The 17201-nt window shown below is 40.1% G+C and overlaps 1 protein-coding gene across 1 annotated transcript in view; it reads left to right on the plus strand.

Moving 5' to 3' along the window:
* The window catches only part of F13A1 (coagulation factor XIII A chain), a 245345-nt gene extending 239469 nt beyond the window's left edge, over positions 1 to 5876 (plus strand). The window contains exon 15 of the mRNA XM_019419828.2: positions 5625 to 5876. Coding sequence (XP_019275373.1) covers positions 5625 to 5856 — 232 coding nt within the window. The 3' untranslated portion in view covers positions 5857 to 5876. The remainder of the gene's footprint in view (positions 1 to 5624) is intronic.
* Positions 5877 to 17201: the final 11325 nt, after the last annotated feature.

Genomic DNA, 17201 nt, shown 5'->3' on the forward strand with positions numbered 1-17201 from the left:
CTACATATGCATTTGTTTCTATACTCAAAAATAAACTCTGGAAAAATACACAATAATACACAATATACACAATACACACAAAATACACAATAAGGCACTAATAACAGAAGCTCCTGTCACAGCTGCAGAGTACAGGAACTGAATGCGGGGTGGGGGGGAAGAGCCCTGGAATAGGAAGATTTTTCACTCCACAACTTCGTTTCCTTTATTTTCTTTTCATTTTTTTTCATTTTCTTTAATTTTTGAATTATGTGAATGCCTCTTGCACTTATTTCAAAAGTGAGAGAAGTAAATACAGTGAGGAACTAAGGTATTTTCACAACAGATATCATAAAAAAACTGGATAGACAAATACAGAGGAGGAACTGTTTGTCCTCTGGATGACCAAGTGTTAAACTCCTTAATAGATATAAAGCTCTTTAAACTTAAAGAAGGGGGAAAAGGAAACACCTGGATAGAAAAAACAAACAAAATATATAAACAAGTGGGGTGGGGTATGGATGGGTCAGTCGTTTAAGCCTTAACTCTTGATTTCAGCTCAGGTCATGATTTGGGGTTCCTGGGATCAAGCCCCAGGTTGGGCTCTATGCTGACAGCTTGGGATTCTCTCCCTCTCTTTGTCTCTCCCCCTTCTTATGCACTCTTTCTCAAAATAAACATTTAAAAAAAAAAGAAGTTAAGGGTTGATGGGGGGTGGGAGGGAGGGGAGAGTGGGTGATGGGTATTGAGGAGGGCACCTTTTGGGATGAGCACTGGGTGTTGTATGGAAACCAATTTGACAATAAATTTCATATATTGAAAAAAAAATAAAAATAAAAAAATTTAAAAATTTTTAAAAATTAAAAAAAAATAAAATTAAAATTAAAAAAAGTTAAAAAATAAATAAATAAGCAATTGACTCCCCCCAAAAGACAACCCCCCCCAAATGCTCAAAGCCTTAGAAAAAATGTTGCTAAGATTTTGCTAGAGAAATGATGCTAAAATATTTCTGCCTTTCAAGTCAGCAGGATTGGTGACACCTAACATTGGTGAGGATGTGAAAAAGCAGTGGTGGCTATGTTGGTAGTGAGAGAATCTGCTCGGATCTGTCTATATCACAACTCTCCACTTAAGCTGCCCCTGCTAAAGCTGCTAATAACTCCCACACACTAAATTCAGGACCACTTTTCAGTACGTGTATTTCCTGCCACACCTTTCTGTCTTTGGCATGCAAGACACCATGGTTCCACTCATTTATTCATTAAAAATATTGATATATTGGGGCCTCTGGGTGGCTCAGTTGATTCAGCACCCCACTCTTGATTTCAGCTCAGGTCATGATCTTGCGGTTGATGAGATCAAGCCCCTACATCAGGCACCACACTGACAGTGTGGGGTCTGCTTGGGGTTCTCTCTCCCTCTCTTTCTGTCCCTCCCCCACTCACACATATGTGCACACTTCCTCTCTCAAAATAAAGAAATAAACTTTTAAAAAATATTTACATATTTCCAGGAGTTGTGGAGATCCCTAGAAACAAAAAAGTGACCCAAACCAAACCTGGCCCATAACCACAGGGAGCTTCCTGTCTACACGTTTTCTCCATGCCCTGGCTCCTTCTCAGCTGCCTACAGAGGCCTCCACTAGCCTTTAAATTCTAGAGTTTCTCTGGCCTAAGCCTTCTCCTCTCATCTAGTGTCTCTGCTGGGGGTGTCTACTTCCTTAGTATCCAGTGCCCATTCTGCCTAACACAGACCCCCCCCCTTCTTCCTGGTTTCATTTTTCAGTTTGTTACCCTCTTTTGCTGAAGTCCAGAAGCAGATGATTTTCAAGTCATCACAATATGTCAGAAGGTCAATACGAGCCGACACTATGTCACATGCCTACGTCATTCCCCTAACTTCACGTCCTTACATGGGTCTTTTATCATGTCACAGCATCACAAGAAGAAAGGTGAGATATTTTGAGAGAGAGAGATCACATTCATATAACTTTCATCACAGTCTATTGTTATCATTCTTCTATTTTATTATTAGTGACTGTTGTTAATCTCTTGTGCCTAAATAAATTAAACTTTATCATAAGTATGTATGTATGGGAAAAAAACATAGTATAGACTTTGGTCCTATCCATGGTCTCAGACATCCACTGTTGGTCTTGGAACATACACCCTGTGGATAACAGGGGACTACTGTACTCAGCCACTTCTCTGTACTCTAGATTCGTGAATTTTCACTTGGATGTTCCACAGGCACCACAAATTTGACAGTCAAAATGAACTCATGATTTACTGCCTCCTCCAGTGTGATCTGCCAATACTCCCTCGCTCAGCAAACAGAACTCCCTAAATTTAGCCCACCATGCCCGCCTCCAAGACATTCTCCACACCCGCCTCTTCCTCAAACCCATGATCAATCAAGAGTCAGATTGTTCCTACTCCGCCTTGTAAACGGATCTTGAATCCATCCACTTCTCTCCTCCTCCACGCCATCTCCCTGGTTTAAGGAACCATCATCCCCACAGTGAAACTAGCAATAGTCTTGAGCCTTCCCAGATCTGTTCTTGCCCCTTTCCATCTCATCTATTCTTTGCACCGCAGCCACAGTGGTCTTTGGAATGTAGGTTTGATCATGTCACTCCTCAGATTACATTCCTCCAATGGCTTCTCACTGCTCCTAGGGTAAAATCCAGACTAACCACCAGGCTCTGGAACTGGCCCCTGCCTGCCTCAGTGGCCTCCTCTCAAAACTACTCTTGCATGGCCATGATTGAAAGGATATGGTAGATCTGTATGTATTGACAGGGAGAATTATCTATGTTCACTATGCTCACCATTGGTGGGCACTGTATAATGTATAGAATTGTCGAATCATTATGTTGTACACCTGAAACTAATATAACATTCTGCCAACTATATGTCAATAATAAACATTTTTTAAAGTAGGTTACAGGCTGATCCTATTTTTAAAAATTTATATACATATACAAATATATATAAATATTTTTCATATGTATGTATATATGTATCTATATATAAATGTGTATTTTTTTAAAGGCCTCAGAGTCTTCTTTTTTATTTTTTTATTTTAGAGAGCATGCACAAGGGAGGGAGAGGGGCAGAGGGAGGGAGAGAGAGAGAGAGAGAGAGAGAGAGAATCTTGAGCAGGCTCCACACCCACCTCAGAGCCCAATACAGGGCTCAATCCCATGACTCTGGGATTATGACATGAACTGATATCAAGAGTCAGAGGCTCAACTGACTGAACCACAAAGGCACCCCTAAATGTCTACTTAGATACATATATATACATACATACTTACATACATATACATCTGGAATGAGAGCCTCCAAATTGCTTTATTTGTAGGCTGTGCTTGTGTAGAGAAGTCAACTTTCTTCATCATACACTTTGTCTTTAGATGATGCCATACATATGTACTACTTTTTCTAATAAAAACAAAACACTTAATTCCACTTAAAAATTTACTTTGGGATTCTAAGTTGTGATTTTGTAGCCCATTGTTTGTTTTATCTGTTGACCTAAGGAAGAACACAGCAATAAGTAAAAAAAAAAAAAAAAAAAAAAAAAAAAAACAAAAACACAATGTCGGATGCATTTAGGTCTTCTGGGCACGTGAAGGAGAGGGATGCTGTGAACATGCTTGGTAGTCACATGCCAACAGTCATTTCAGTCAAAGATAGACAAAATGATTAGCAATAAAATTATTCATAGGAATAAGAGTATGTTGAAAAACTGCTACATCTACATGTTGTGATTTTTGCATGAAACAATTTTGTTTGTTCTTATTCTGTAACAGCACATACTTTCTAGCTTGTTAATATTACTTACAGAGTGACAACCTAAAAGCATCAAGCCTCTTTTTAAAAGTTCAATTGTTTTTCCAAAATTAAGTAAGCCATATTTTCTTTGTAAAAGGACAAGTTTTGACATCTCCAAAAGGCTGATTCATTATTCACGTGATTATACAATATATTTTATGAATGCCATAAAAATTGTAATGTTATTTGCTTTATTTCTCTGCCACGCATGCCAGGGATACATCAAAATCCAGAAATACTCATGGCAGTGTGTGGTGCCTGTGAACACTAGCCAGCACGTGAGCACAGCAAGATGGGGAGAGGAGTTTAGGATGCTGCTGGTCTAACAGAGGTCAGAGCTATGCATTTAGCATCTTAGTCTTAGTAGCCATGCCATCGCTGACTTCTGGAAAGCCAAAATTCTATAGCCCATTTGCCTCTATCCAAATATAGTTATAATGCCAACATTGCTACATCAAAGCAGTCACTTCAAAGATCTTCAAAAAGAAGACAGGTCAGAAAATTACCTACAGAGAGGTAAAAGGGTTGTTCTCAGAGAGGGTCCCTGGATCCAACCTTAGTGAGGCACCTGGTGTTGGACAGCTCCTTATAGACCGAGTAGAAAAGGCACCATAAATATCTCATGCTCCAGATTCTGAGATCATTTGTCCACCTGTCAGAACATCCACAGTGATGACAATGATTGTCCTGATTGCTAATTACCATAAATCTTAAGTGATGTGACTTCAGAGCTTAGGAAGGGCACAGTCATTTTTAAAAATATCTGCTGGTATTAAAAATAAGTTTATGAAATAAACATAAACATTAAGCATGTGTTTTCTCACAGCTGTCTGTGTCATTTCTCAGCTAATACTCCATTCCTCCCAAAAATGTCATGGGCAATTGTTTTGTTACCAACACAATCTATTTCCTATCTCCTCTAGCTGCTTGTAACTCCTGAGAGAGAACGGCACAGGGAGAATATATTTTGTTTACTTGTGTGTGGTTGTTTTTAAAAATGAGGCCATTTCAAGTGGCGATGGTGGGGGGGGTTGTTTGTTTGCTTGGCGGGTTATTCATTTATGGGTTACTCTTGTGCCCTCTCTCAGCTCGCCTTCAACATGCGTGATGTGTATGAACAGTTAGCACCCCCCTGCAGCTCTCTCAAATCTGCTAATATATGGACTGCAGTCTGCAGCACCCTGTGGCAAATGCAAATAAGGGATCCCGAAAGTTAGTACTCAGTCTACACATAGTCCAATTCTAGACTTCATTTTTATCTTCCTCAGTCTCCACTCCCTGCCTGACTCAGCTCTCTTTTAATGACCTCTGAACACTCCAAAATATTTTGATCGTTGGGGTAGGCTGGGCACAAGCAGGTCTGAGGTAGCATGGCATGGTCTGATGCACAGTGCAGTGATGTTCCAGCCCCGGAACTCTGCTCAGCACCCACCCACGGGATCCTGTGAATCCTACCCAGCTGCAGCTTGCCACATCTTCAAGAAGTCCTCTTCTCCATATGGAGCCACTGGAAATATTCAGTCTCCTTGTACACAGACCCTTAAAAATCCAAATTCTGAACATTTCCCACATCTCCTGATCTCTGAAATATGATAGGTTCCTCTGAGACTGAAAGGAGGGGAAATTCTACCATCAGCATACCCTCCCAGAGGTGTTCATGGCAACAGCCAAAACACAAATCTCTCCCTCACTCCAGCCTACTTTCAGCCTCCTATGCACTGTCTGGACTAGCACTGCCACAATGATCTGAGCATATCTAGAATCGGCCTGGGTCACAGTTCACTTCCCCTCTTGTGTCTTTGGCAGTGGCAACAAAGAACAACCTGTTTCCTGTAAACTGCAGAAGATGGAAGAAAACATTACCTCCACAACCCTGGCTCATTCATACCCTCACCAGTGCAGGACGACTTGGCAAGAGCCCCTTGCAATCTTTCCATCTGAAGGGTACAGTGAGTGGAGCTATTGCCTGGTTTTTAAAAAAGTGTATAGTTTCAGCCACTCTATTTCCCAGTCTTCAGGTTCTTCATCTGCAAAATAAAAGAGGTGAATTAGAAGGAATGCTTTGATATCATTTCCAGCACCAACCATACTGGAAGGTTCTGAGTGGAGATACTGCATGTGGTAACAGGACCCATTTGGAGGAACCTATTGGCCGTCATGCAAACTGATCAAGTCAACTCAGTTTCTGCATTGATTCCAAACTCTCTAATACTTTGTAATAAGTAAACAATCTCTATTGTTCAATTTTTTTTGCTACATATCTTTCATGCTAACAGATGTTCATAATTTCCAACCTGAAGCACTACAAAATCTTGATATTGTCAGAGGGAAAATACATTCAGTTTAGTTTAATCAACCTGAATATAGTCTTTGGAAAATCAGTTCTGTCATCTCTCCCTATGCCACCAGAATATCATATTCCAAACATTATGGAAAATAGATCATTTACCGCACATAAGTTAAACTTGTACTTCGCCAGTGATATAGTTAGAACACTCTGGCATTCTGGACTTATGTTTTGAAGGCTACTTTTTGTTAATATTCTTTTCCTTAGTCAAATGTGAGGAACAATTAAACATTCATGAGAAACTCATTTTGATCCTTATAAACTGTTAAATCTTGATAAGTCTAATAACCTTAAAATCTAAAATACTAAAATAAGACCTGTCTTTTCCAAATGTGAACAAAGTACAAAAAGCAGGGGAAGAAAACCTGCCAAGCTTATAATGGGTCTGAAGACTCATGTCGGATGGGGCCCTTATAAGAAGAGCTCTGCAGAGAGGTCTTGGCTTTGTCCCATATGTGGGCATTGACCATATTCATATTCATATTCTAGTAAATTATGGCCTCATAATTGACCAGATCCACTATACTATCTATCTTACTTGGTTTTAGTATAAGTCTGATCCCAGAGAGGCCAGGCTTTTCTATACCTGTATCAGTCAGTCATTGACTGCAGAAGGTTATGTAGCAGGGAGGCTAGGTATAACCTCCCAACATCTGTGGACAAGGGGCTCCTGTTAATGAAGGAGAAAGCTCCAGAAAAAGCTGCAGCTGTGTGCTGTTAGCAGACAACACAGGTTGGAGGCACCAGCCCAAGTAGAGATGATGTGGGCAGAGCACCACCAGCATCTACTCCGCAGATGCAACCAACAACTACTTCCAGTGCTGGGGTAATAGAGGGACAATTATTCCCAAAGCTGAATCAAATATTGTATGCAGAGTCATGGGAGAGCTGGAATACTTCATAGTTTGGAATTTTTAGAGGGAATGTTTTGGTTGTAGGAAGACTGAGTAACAATAAATTACCACCCTTACAAAATGTTGAATTCTTCCATTGGTTTATTGATTTCGAAAATGTGTATTGAATGCTTAATGTTTGCTAAGCTAAACTTCAGAGCTATCTAGATGAATATGCCTTGCTCCTGCCCTTAGGCTGCTCACCATCTAGAGATAAGGACAGGTCTGATTTTTCTAACTCCTGATGGATTCTCAAGCCCCTGCTTCTGACTACCCCATGTGCAATGCCTATCAAGTTGGGAGGCAGAGAGAAGTAGGAAAAGAATCTCCTAATAATTTAACCTATAAATACCAAATTTAGAGAGTCGACTGGGAAGAGGAAATGGGATGATTTCTGGGACTGAGTACATTGAACATCACTTTTTTTTTTTTTGCATTCCAAGCAATTGGTATATTTTATGACTAATCTCATGAACTGCTACACTATGGTTTTGAAGAAGAAAAATAAGGTCATGTGCCAACTTGATATGTCTTATCTGCTGAGGCAAGGTAAAACTCTTATCTACATTTTTCTCTAAAATAAGAGAGATATATTATCACTACGGCTATCAAAGTGTCTGTGAATGCAGAAATGCTCATTATTTATATAGCAACATAAATGCATGCAGCAATTGACTATACATAGCACCTGCTGAACAAACAACTGCATCCCCAAACTGCTGAGAAAAGTACAATATAGAAGAACACAATGCAGGAAAAACATAATGTAGGCAACAGAAAGTAGTTTGTGGTCTTTATGAGCAGAAAGCTTCATAGAACAGATACCATTCTCTGTTTAAAATATTCAGTGATGAGACCTTATGCATTGTATTTGTAAAATATGCATTTGTCTTATCAGATCTATCATTTTTATGGACCTCAGGAAACCAATGAAACTATGTTTCAAAATAAGTTCATTGAGAATCAAAGTCAAAGAAATGGCAATGGTTTAGGGAAATGTAGTTGAGTTGTGGATAAAAAGACAAAATGTGCAAAAGCTAAAATAAACAAGTGGGACTACATCAAACCACAGAGCTTCTGGATAGCAAAGGAAACCATCAACAAAACGAAAAGGCAACTTGCTGAATGGGGGAAGATATTTGCAAAGCATACATCGGATAAGGGGTTAGTATTCAAAATATATAAAGAACTTACACAACTTAATATTAAAAAAAAAAACAGCCAGGTTAATAAATGGGCAGAGGACTTGAGTAGACATTTTTCCAACGAAGCCATACAGATGGCCAGTGGGTACATGAAGAAGGTGTTCAGTCAACATCACTGATTATCAGGGAAATACAAATCAAAACCATAATTAGATATCACCTCACACCTGGCAGATTGGCTGTTATCAAATACACACACACACACACACACACACACACACACACACACAAATGATGGTGAGGATGTAGCAAAAAGGGAACCCTCATTATTAGTGGGAATGTAAACCAGTACAGCCACTATATCTTGAGGTTCCTCAAAAATTTAAAAATATAACTACCATACAATTCAGCAATTCCACTTCTGGGTATTTATCTGAAGGAAAGAAAAACACCAACTCAAAGAGATATATGCACCCCTATGTTCACTGAATTATTTACAATAGCCAAGATATGGAAGCAATGTAAGTGTGCATCAATAGATGAATGGATATTATACACAACAGAATATTACTCAGCCATAAAAAAAGAATGAAATCTTGTCATTTGTGACAATATGGATGGACCTAGAGTATTACGCTAAGTGAAATAAGTCAGACAGAGAAAGAGAAATACCATATGATTTCACTTGTATGTGGAATCTAAAAAGCAAAACAAACAAAACAAAACACAGACTAATAATCACAGGGGAACAAACTGTTGGTTGCCAAAGGGGCATGGCGGGGGGGGGGGGGGTGCGGACAGCGAAACAGGTGAAAGGGATTAAGCGGTACCAACCTCCAGTTATAAAGTAAGTAAGTCAGGGGGTATAATGTACAGCATAGGAAATATAGTCAATTATATCATAATAATCTTGTATCATGACAGATGGTAACTAGACATTGTGGGGATCATTTCACAGTGTTTAAAAATATGGAATCACTACAATGTGCACCTGAAACTAATAGGACATTGTATGTCAATTATACTTCAAAAGAAGCATAGTGTATCAACACTGCTCTAGTAATTGTGACAACTGAACCATACTAGTGAAAGATGTTAATAATAGGGAAGGAAGCCTGGCCAAGAGTATGTGGGAACTTCCTGTACCATATTCACAATTTTTCTGTGTATCTATAACTATTCTAAAATCAAAAGTTTATATTTTTAAAAAGACAAATTAGGATGTAGAAGTTAATATCATGATTAATAGATATGATTTAGAAACATTTTGCATAAAAGGTTAGAGAAGTTCTGTTTGTCTCATAGAAATGTGTTTGTGGGTTGGGCAATGAATTGGATAAGGTCGATATGGCTTGATGCAAGTTATTTAGTTTTATCTGGGGCCACAGATTCAATCTCCATGGTCTACAAAAGCAAGTCACAAATGTGGGCTGTGGATCACAAGACGAAATTGCCCACACTGAGGCTTGAGGGACAGAGGTCATCACTATTCTGGACAAGTTATTCAAATTAGCTACTGCAGTGATGATAATAAGTCAAATTAACTATTATTGAGGAGTTATTTTTAAACTGATAACACTAAAGTTAGGTAATATATATTATTTTTTTTAACGTTTATTTATTTTTGAGACAGAGAGAGACAGAGCATGAACGGGGGAGGGTCAGAGAGAGAGGGAGACACAGAATCTGAAACAGGCTCCAGGCTCTGAGCAGTCAGCACAGAGCCCAACGCGGGGCTCGAACCCACAAGCTGTGAGATCATGACCTAAGCCGAAGTCGGACACTTAACCGACTGAGCCACCCAGGCACCCCAATATATATTATTTTAAATGGTGTCAATGTGTCACCAAAATACCCACTGGCCAATAAATAGTAGGGTGACCATACAATTTATTGTCTAAGCCAGGACACTTTTGATGTTAAAAAGAGGTACTATTAATAATCCAGTACAATATGGGCAAACCATTACTGTTTCAGGCAAACCTAGAGCCAGGTACAAAATGGGGAAATGGCCGGGTTATCAAAAAAAATGTGTGAAACTTGAATCCTCTTTATTCATCTTCAGCCTTCAAGAAAGTCAATTATCCTCCAGGAAGTATGATAAATACAAGACTACATTCCACAGAGCCTCCTGGACAGCAGCCAGAGTTAGGTTTCAAACAAGTTCGAACAGTAAGTTTGTCCTTATCACCTACTGCATTTCTTAACCAGTTTTACTGGCTTCAAAGGAGCTTTGAAGAAAAAAGAAGAAATCTTTAATATGTGTGTGAAAACTACAACATAAAGGGCATATTCAGCAGTATTTCTAGCTCATAGCTTAGGAAAATACTACCCACTGGCTGTGAGTCAACATTTATCCATCCAGCAACTCTCTACACTCTTCCATAAAGAAGTCACTGGATTTGTGAAACTACATACCAAAATTTCTCAACCTCACCACTATTAACATTTGGCACCAAATAATTCTTTGGGGGGTGGGGGACCTGTGCATTGTAAGATGCTTAACAGCATTCTTGGCTTCTACTCCCTAGATGTCAATACCAGTATCCCTCTAGTTTTGACAACCAAAATGTCTCCAAACATTGCCAAGTGCTCCCTAGAGGACAAAATCACCCATATTTGAGATCCACTGGTATATACCATGACCTTTTTTCTTTGCCATTATACCTGCTACTAAGTTGCCCCATGCCCTGAAGGTCTACAGATCCTTGCAACATTCAGCTGAAAAAGATCTCAGAGGAAATAAATCCTCTCTTCCACATGTTTGTTAAAGCATCTGTAACATCCTGGAACATAATCACCAAGATTCTGGTTGGCTCTCCCAGCATCAGGGAGCTCACTTCCTCATGAGATAATCTATTTAATGCTTAGGCATTTTGAATATGAGGAAGTGTATTAATGCTGAGCCAAAATCAGTTTGCCTGTGATTACCTCTCTCATCCTAACTTTACCCAAGGGAACCCCATAGAAGGTGTCTCCTCCCTCTTCCTCTCCCTCCTCCCTCTCCACACAGCCCTTCCTTTCTTCCCAGAGAAGTTTTTCTATTAAATACTTCCCTTAAGCAACTCACCAGTTTATCTCTCTGCCTCAAGACTTTCCAAATGATCAAGATGATATGAGAGTGAGGATGATAATGATGGTGTTGATGATGAGGATGAAGATGATGATGGTGGTGGTAGTGGCAGTTGTGGTGGTGATGATGGTGGTGGCAGTGAGGATATGATGGTGGTGATGATGATGGTGATGATGGGGATGGTGATGATGATGGTGGTGGCAGTGATAAAGATGATGATGGGGATGGGGTTGATGATGGTGGTAGTGACAGTTGTGGTGATGATGGTGGTGGCAGTGATGAAGATGACAGTGATGGTGGTGGGGGTGATGATGTTAGCCATAATTTGCTGAGCTCCCTCCATGTACTATATGCTCTTCACCCATCACAATGCAATCCAATATACCAAGCATATTAACTACCCAAAATGAGGTTGGCAAATTAATCTAAATTATAACTTCAGGACACTTGGGTGGCTCAGTCAGTTAGGCAACTCTTGATTTCGGCTCAGGTCATGATCTCATAGTTTGTGGGATCAAGCCCCACTTTGGACTCTGTGCTAACAGCACAGAGCCTGCTTGGGATTCTCTCTGTCTCTTTCTTTCTGCCCTTCCCCTGTTTGCATGTGCACACGTTCTCCCTCTCTCTCTCTCTCACTCCCTCTCTCTCTCTCTCTCTCACACACACACATAAATAAATAAACTTAAAAATAAATACAATAAATAAAATAAAATAAAATAAAATAAAATAAAATAAAATAAAATAAATATGACTTCTACCAGGTCATTCCCTACTTCACGAACTCACCTTGGCTTTCTACTACACAGTCCTCTCCCAGACTTCCAGGGCTCCTCTTGAGCTGTCTCTCCTTTTGGAAGGCAATAAAATTCTTCTCCTTTCCCCTCTGAGAGGCTCCAATGCCATCTCTCTAGTCTTCTTCACAGCCCACCACACACATATAAACCCACAACTACCCACACTCTGATTCTTATTTCCATGGGATGTTCTCCTACTGCCTCTACACCTACTCAGATATTGCTCTTCCTTCTAGGCCAGGTAAAAATCCTCTTCAATTCACTTCCATTCACTCACATTTTTGAATACTTCTTGGTGCCAAGCATTGTGCCACCCACTCTGATGCAGAACTCAAAGCCTCACTCTCAGGCACCTTGCGACAGACATCAGATTTAGCCATCAGTGAGACTTCCCAGGCTTCCCTCCCCCCCACATCCAGCCTACTCAAAACAATTTTGTCTGTCCAGTTCAGATTCTTTCCCTCCATCACCCTCTGGAAAGAGTTCTATCTTTGCCTGACTGGCTTCAGCAGTGTTGTGAAGCAGGATTAAGGGAATGGATAGAGAAAAGAGAAGCCACATAGACAACCCCCCCCCAAAAAAAAACTTTAAAAAGCTAAGAGAAGCAAGACGGACAAAACCAAAAGGTGTGGTTTGGGTGTTAGGAAAGTTAGGAGTGTTTTGTTTGAAAAGCTTTAGAGCAGCCACTGCTATCAAGAGCACTTAGGGACGAGGGGAAATAAACTTCTGAAGAATGTCACTGAAGGTTATGACATAGATCACCTTTAATGTTCTTCCTGAGACACAAGAAATATTTTTAATTATTTTTAGTTACTAGATTGTGCTTATTTGAATGCAAAAGTATAAAAAAATAAAGCCTGGGCCACGTGGTCCTCAGTTCATATTTGAGTTATATTTATAATCTAAACTGTGACCTTGGGGAGTTAAAAGGGGAACTATTAATAATTATTCTGGAATAAGAGATATACATCAGGAATGTGCTGGTGAAACCAGGATGTCCAGTCGCCCTAGTTATCATCATTATAAAATGTGGCAAGGGAGGGCATGAGATGTGCCCAGGAAATCCCTGGGGCCCAAAAGATTAGTATTTCATCTAGTATGTGGCAAGAGAGAGAAGAAAAAAATCTTTCCAACAACATGGGTCTGTAGTGAACTTCCTCTTTTCTGAATTAAACCCAGCCTGAATCACCTGAGTTACATCCTGTCTCTTACCATTTGCTAATTTTTTCTAATGTTCACAAAGAATAAAAAAAAAAAGGTGGGGGGAGACATCAGTCTTTTATACCATCAAAAGGAGACAAGAAAAGAACAACATTCTTCTATATCTCTCACAAGGCTGGGAAGTGTAGGAGATAAAAAAAAAAGGGGGGGGTCACGATAAATACATGCTGTTTGAGCAATCTTATTCCCCTAGACTGGGGGATGTGTACCCATTTTCCAAGTGTTTTGTAATGGCCTTAGAGCAACATCAGCAGTGGGGCAGAAAGGGTAATGTCAATATTTACAGGCAAGCAAGCCAACATTTCTATCTTGGATTAATAGAGAAGAGATTGAACTAGAGTCTCATTTACCAAGCTTCCCCAACATTCCAAAACGTCACTTAAGAGTCCATCACATTTATACACCTACATTGCCAAGCAGAGGTAAACTTTCTTTGTCTCCAGCTCTGAAAAAGAAAAATGTCTATTACACTCACCACAACCTTCCTCCCTCCATCCACATCTGCTGCTCCAACAGATTCTTGAGTAAAGAATTTCAAACACTCTTCTGCAACCAATAGGCAAGTTTTGAGAAAAAAAATGGCTGATATCTCTTGTTCACTTCAATTCAGTGTGATGAACACAAGACAGACTTGGGATACAAGCAACTTTCTGGCAGGTGGGGGAGCACTTTGCTGCAAAGTCACCTCTTTGGGCCCTCCCCAGTGCAGGTGGTGTTGGAGGGTGTTGAAAAAACCTGATGAAGTATGTTGTCATGAAGGTCTGGACTCAGACAGGAAAGCCACAGGCAGGGAAGGGAACCTAGGCTGACCAACGTGGGTCTTTGGATTTGAATGTCAGGCTAACATTGACTTTTTGCCGATGAGTACAAAAATTTTCTCTCACCTGCCTGACCTGAGGTGGAGCTTTCACTATCTGGTCATCTCCATTATAAAATTGCTTCTTGGGCACTCAATTTCATGACATATTACCTAAGACATATTTCTAGGACACAGCCAGTTTCTTGAGGCTAATAGTTATTTACTCATATATGCATATAATAAAACTCAAGCATCATATTAAAAAAAGAAGGGAGGGAAAGAAGAAAGATGTTTCTTCACCACCAACGTCAGGCTGAAGGAGCATTATCAACAATTCATTGGATGCCACAGAATGACAGAAAGTTGGATAAACTACTGGTCAGTCATGTCATGCCCACCTTGTCTCTATTCCTTAAGAAACATAAGGCGCTCCAATAAGACAGACCCTATTTTCCAATACCAATATTATTAAGGAGTTCTACTTTAAACCAATAAAATATATATATTAATAAAACCACCTTCCAACTTTTCCATTAAAATGCCATCACCACCATCATTTAATGGGGAATATAAATGTCACTTCAACTTCAGGCTCAATTCAAGGCAGATTATGACTAGGAACAATCTGTCACAAATTTTTGGTACATTTTATCCTGTTTTGTGACAAAACACCAAACAATTAGGCCACAGGGTACAGGGAGTAGAGCTCAATAAAGCTCTAGAGGTCTAAAGAGTAGTCTGTCCTTTTAGTTTGCGGCTAATAAATATTTTATTGTTGTTTGGAGAACATGTAAGTGGAGATAGCAATTTCCTTTCTGTGACTATCCTAGAAATGGTAGTTACTTCTTGATGAGTGGAAACAAGAATTTCCTTTTAGGTACTTGCCTGTGACTAAAACTTCACTTAACTATGCAGCCAGTATGCTCCTAAAAGACTGGGCGAGAGATGATCTCACGCTAGCTTTGGTCATGTATCTAAAGAAATAAATATTAGACTGGGAAGCCTTTGTGAAGAAAATACTTGTTTCCATAGCTAAAGTTTTCTGCAATTTATGGTTCTTCATGGTTTCATAATTTAGAGATCAGTTCATGGGAAAATATTCAAATCAATTTTCTAAGGCACTTTTAATTAACAAAATGCCTTGTCTTTCCAACAATATGAGGAAATACAGTATTCTACAATTATTAACTTCTCTGAAAATGGGAGTTGAACACAAGCTTTATTTTTTTAGGATTTTTTCATGTTTGTGAAAATTCCTTTAAAAACATATTAAACAGGGGCATCTGGTTGGCTGTTGGTTGAGCGCCCAACTTAGACTTAGGTCATGATCTCATAGTTCAGTTCATGAATCCAAGACCCGCATTGGGCTCTCTGTTGTCAGCATGAGCCCACTTCGGATCCTCTGTCCACACCACCACCCCCGACACCGCTCTCTCTCTCTGCCCCTCCCCAACTTGTGCATGTGTGTGGGTGCACTCTCTCTCAAAATAAATAAATAAACTTTTAAAAAACATATTATACATTTGCCTGCTTTCTTAAACAAAATACAATGAGCATAAACAACCGTCCTTAGGTCAAGACCTATATTAAAAGTCAATCAATCCAAGAGTGCCTGGGTGGCTCAGTCAGTTGAGCTTCCAACTTCGGCTCAGGTCATGATCTCGCAGTTCATGATTTCGAGCCCCGCATCAGGCTCTGTGCTGACAACTCAGAGCCCGAAGCCTGCTTTGGATTCTGTGTCTACCTCTCTCTTTGCCCCTCCCCTGCTTTCTCTCTCTCTCTCTCAAAAATAAATAAGCATTAAAAAAATCAATCAATCAATCAATCCAAATCAATCCTAATGATTCAGTGTCTTAATGTCTCAGGAATCCATCTACTTCTTTCCATTTTCATAGCCACCACTGTCTTTCCCCACCTGCCACTTCAATAGTTCTTGCATGGCCTCCTTGCCTCCTCCCTGGCCCCACTCAGTCTATGCCCTATAGAGATTCAGTGCTATATCCAGACCAGATCAGATCATGTCTCTACCTCTACCATTAACACATAACACTGCCTTCCATTGGAACCTTTAAGTGGCATCCCATAGCCCTTGGAATAAAATCCAAATTCCTTATGATGAACTGCAAGGCCCTGACTAATCTGATCCCAGCTACTTTCCAAACTCATCTGGTACCACTGTCCCTTTCACTATACTCCACCTTCACAGGCCATGCTGTTTTAGACTCTCACACATGCAAGATCTTTCCCTCAAGTAATAAACAGACCTCAAGTTTACAGCTTTAATTTTTTTCCTGGAATGGTCTTCCCCTGGTTCTTTGCCCACCTTTCTCATTTTTTTCTTTAAGGTCCCAACTTAAGTGCCATCTCCTAGGAGAAAACCTCCACAATCACTAGGGTGGGTTGAATTGTGTCCCCATAAAGGTCTTAACCCCAGATACCTGTGAATGTGGCCTTATTTGGAAATAGGGCCTTTGCAGATGTAACCAAGTTAAGGTGAGGTCATGCTGGAGTAGGATGTCCCCTAAACCCAATGACCAGTGCCATAAGAGAAAGATTCAATGACACAGACATACATGCCACATGAGGCAGGTTGATGTTGAAGGCAACTACAAACCAGAGAAGGCCAAGGATAGCCAGGCAACCACCAGAGGCTGGAAGAGAGCAAAGGAGTCATCTCAAAAGCCATCAGAGGGAGCACGGCTGTAGGACACCTTGATTTTAGGCTTCTAGCATCCAGAATTGTGGGACAATGAGTTTCTGTTGTTTTAAGCCACCCAGTTTATGGTAATCTGTTACAGCAGCCCTAGGAAAGCTGATACAATCCCCCAATGTCACATAGGTTCCAGGTTCTTCCTTCTTATGCTTTGAGAAACTGAGAGCACCTTTCATAGATCAGAATCATTCATCAGTGTGTTTACCCGTGTCTCTCCCACTATACCAAAGGAGGCATGAGGTTGAATCTGGGTGCATTTTGTTCACCTCCATATACTATACACCTCCAGATGGCACCTGTCTTCTAGAAGATGCTCATTGAAGGCTTCTTTAGTTCTACTCATGGCACTTTAATACTTCACACTCTCTTGGGCTCTTGAGATGTGTGGGGTGGACTGT

The sequence above is a fragment of the Panthera pardus genome, unplaced genomic scaffold (assembly GCF_024362965.1).
Source record: "Panthera pardus isolate Hobbes unplaced genomic scaffold, ASM2436296v1 HiC_scaffold_17, whole genome shotgun sequence".
Taxonomy (NCBI): Eukaryota; Metazoa; Chordata; class Mammalia; order Carnivora; family Felidae; genus Panthera; species Panthera pardus.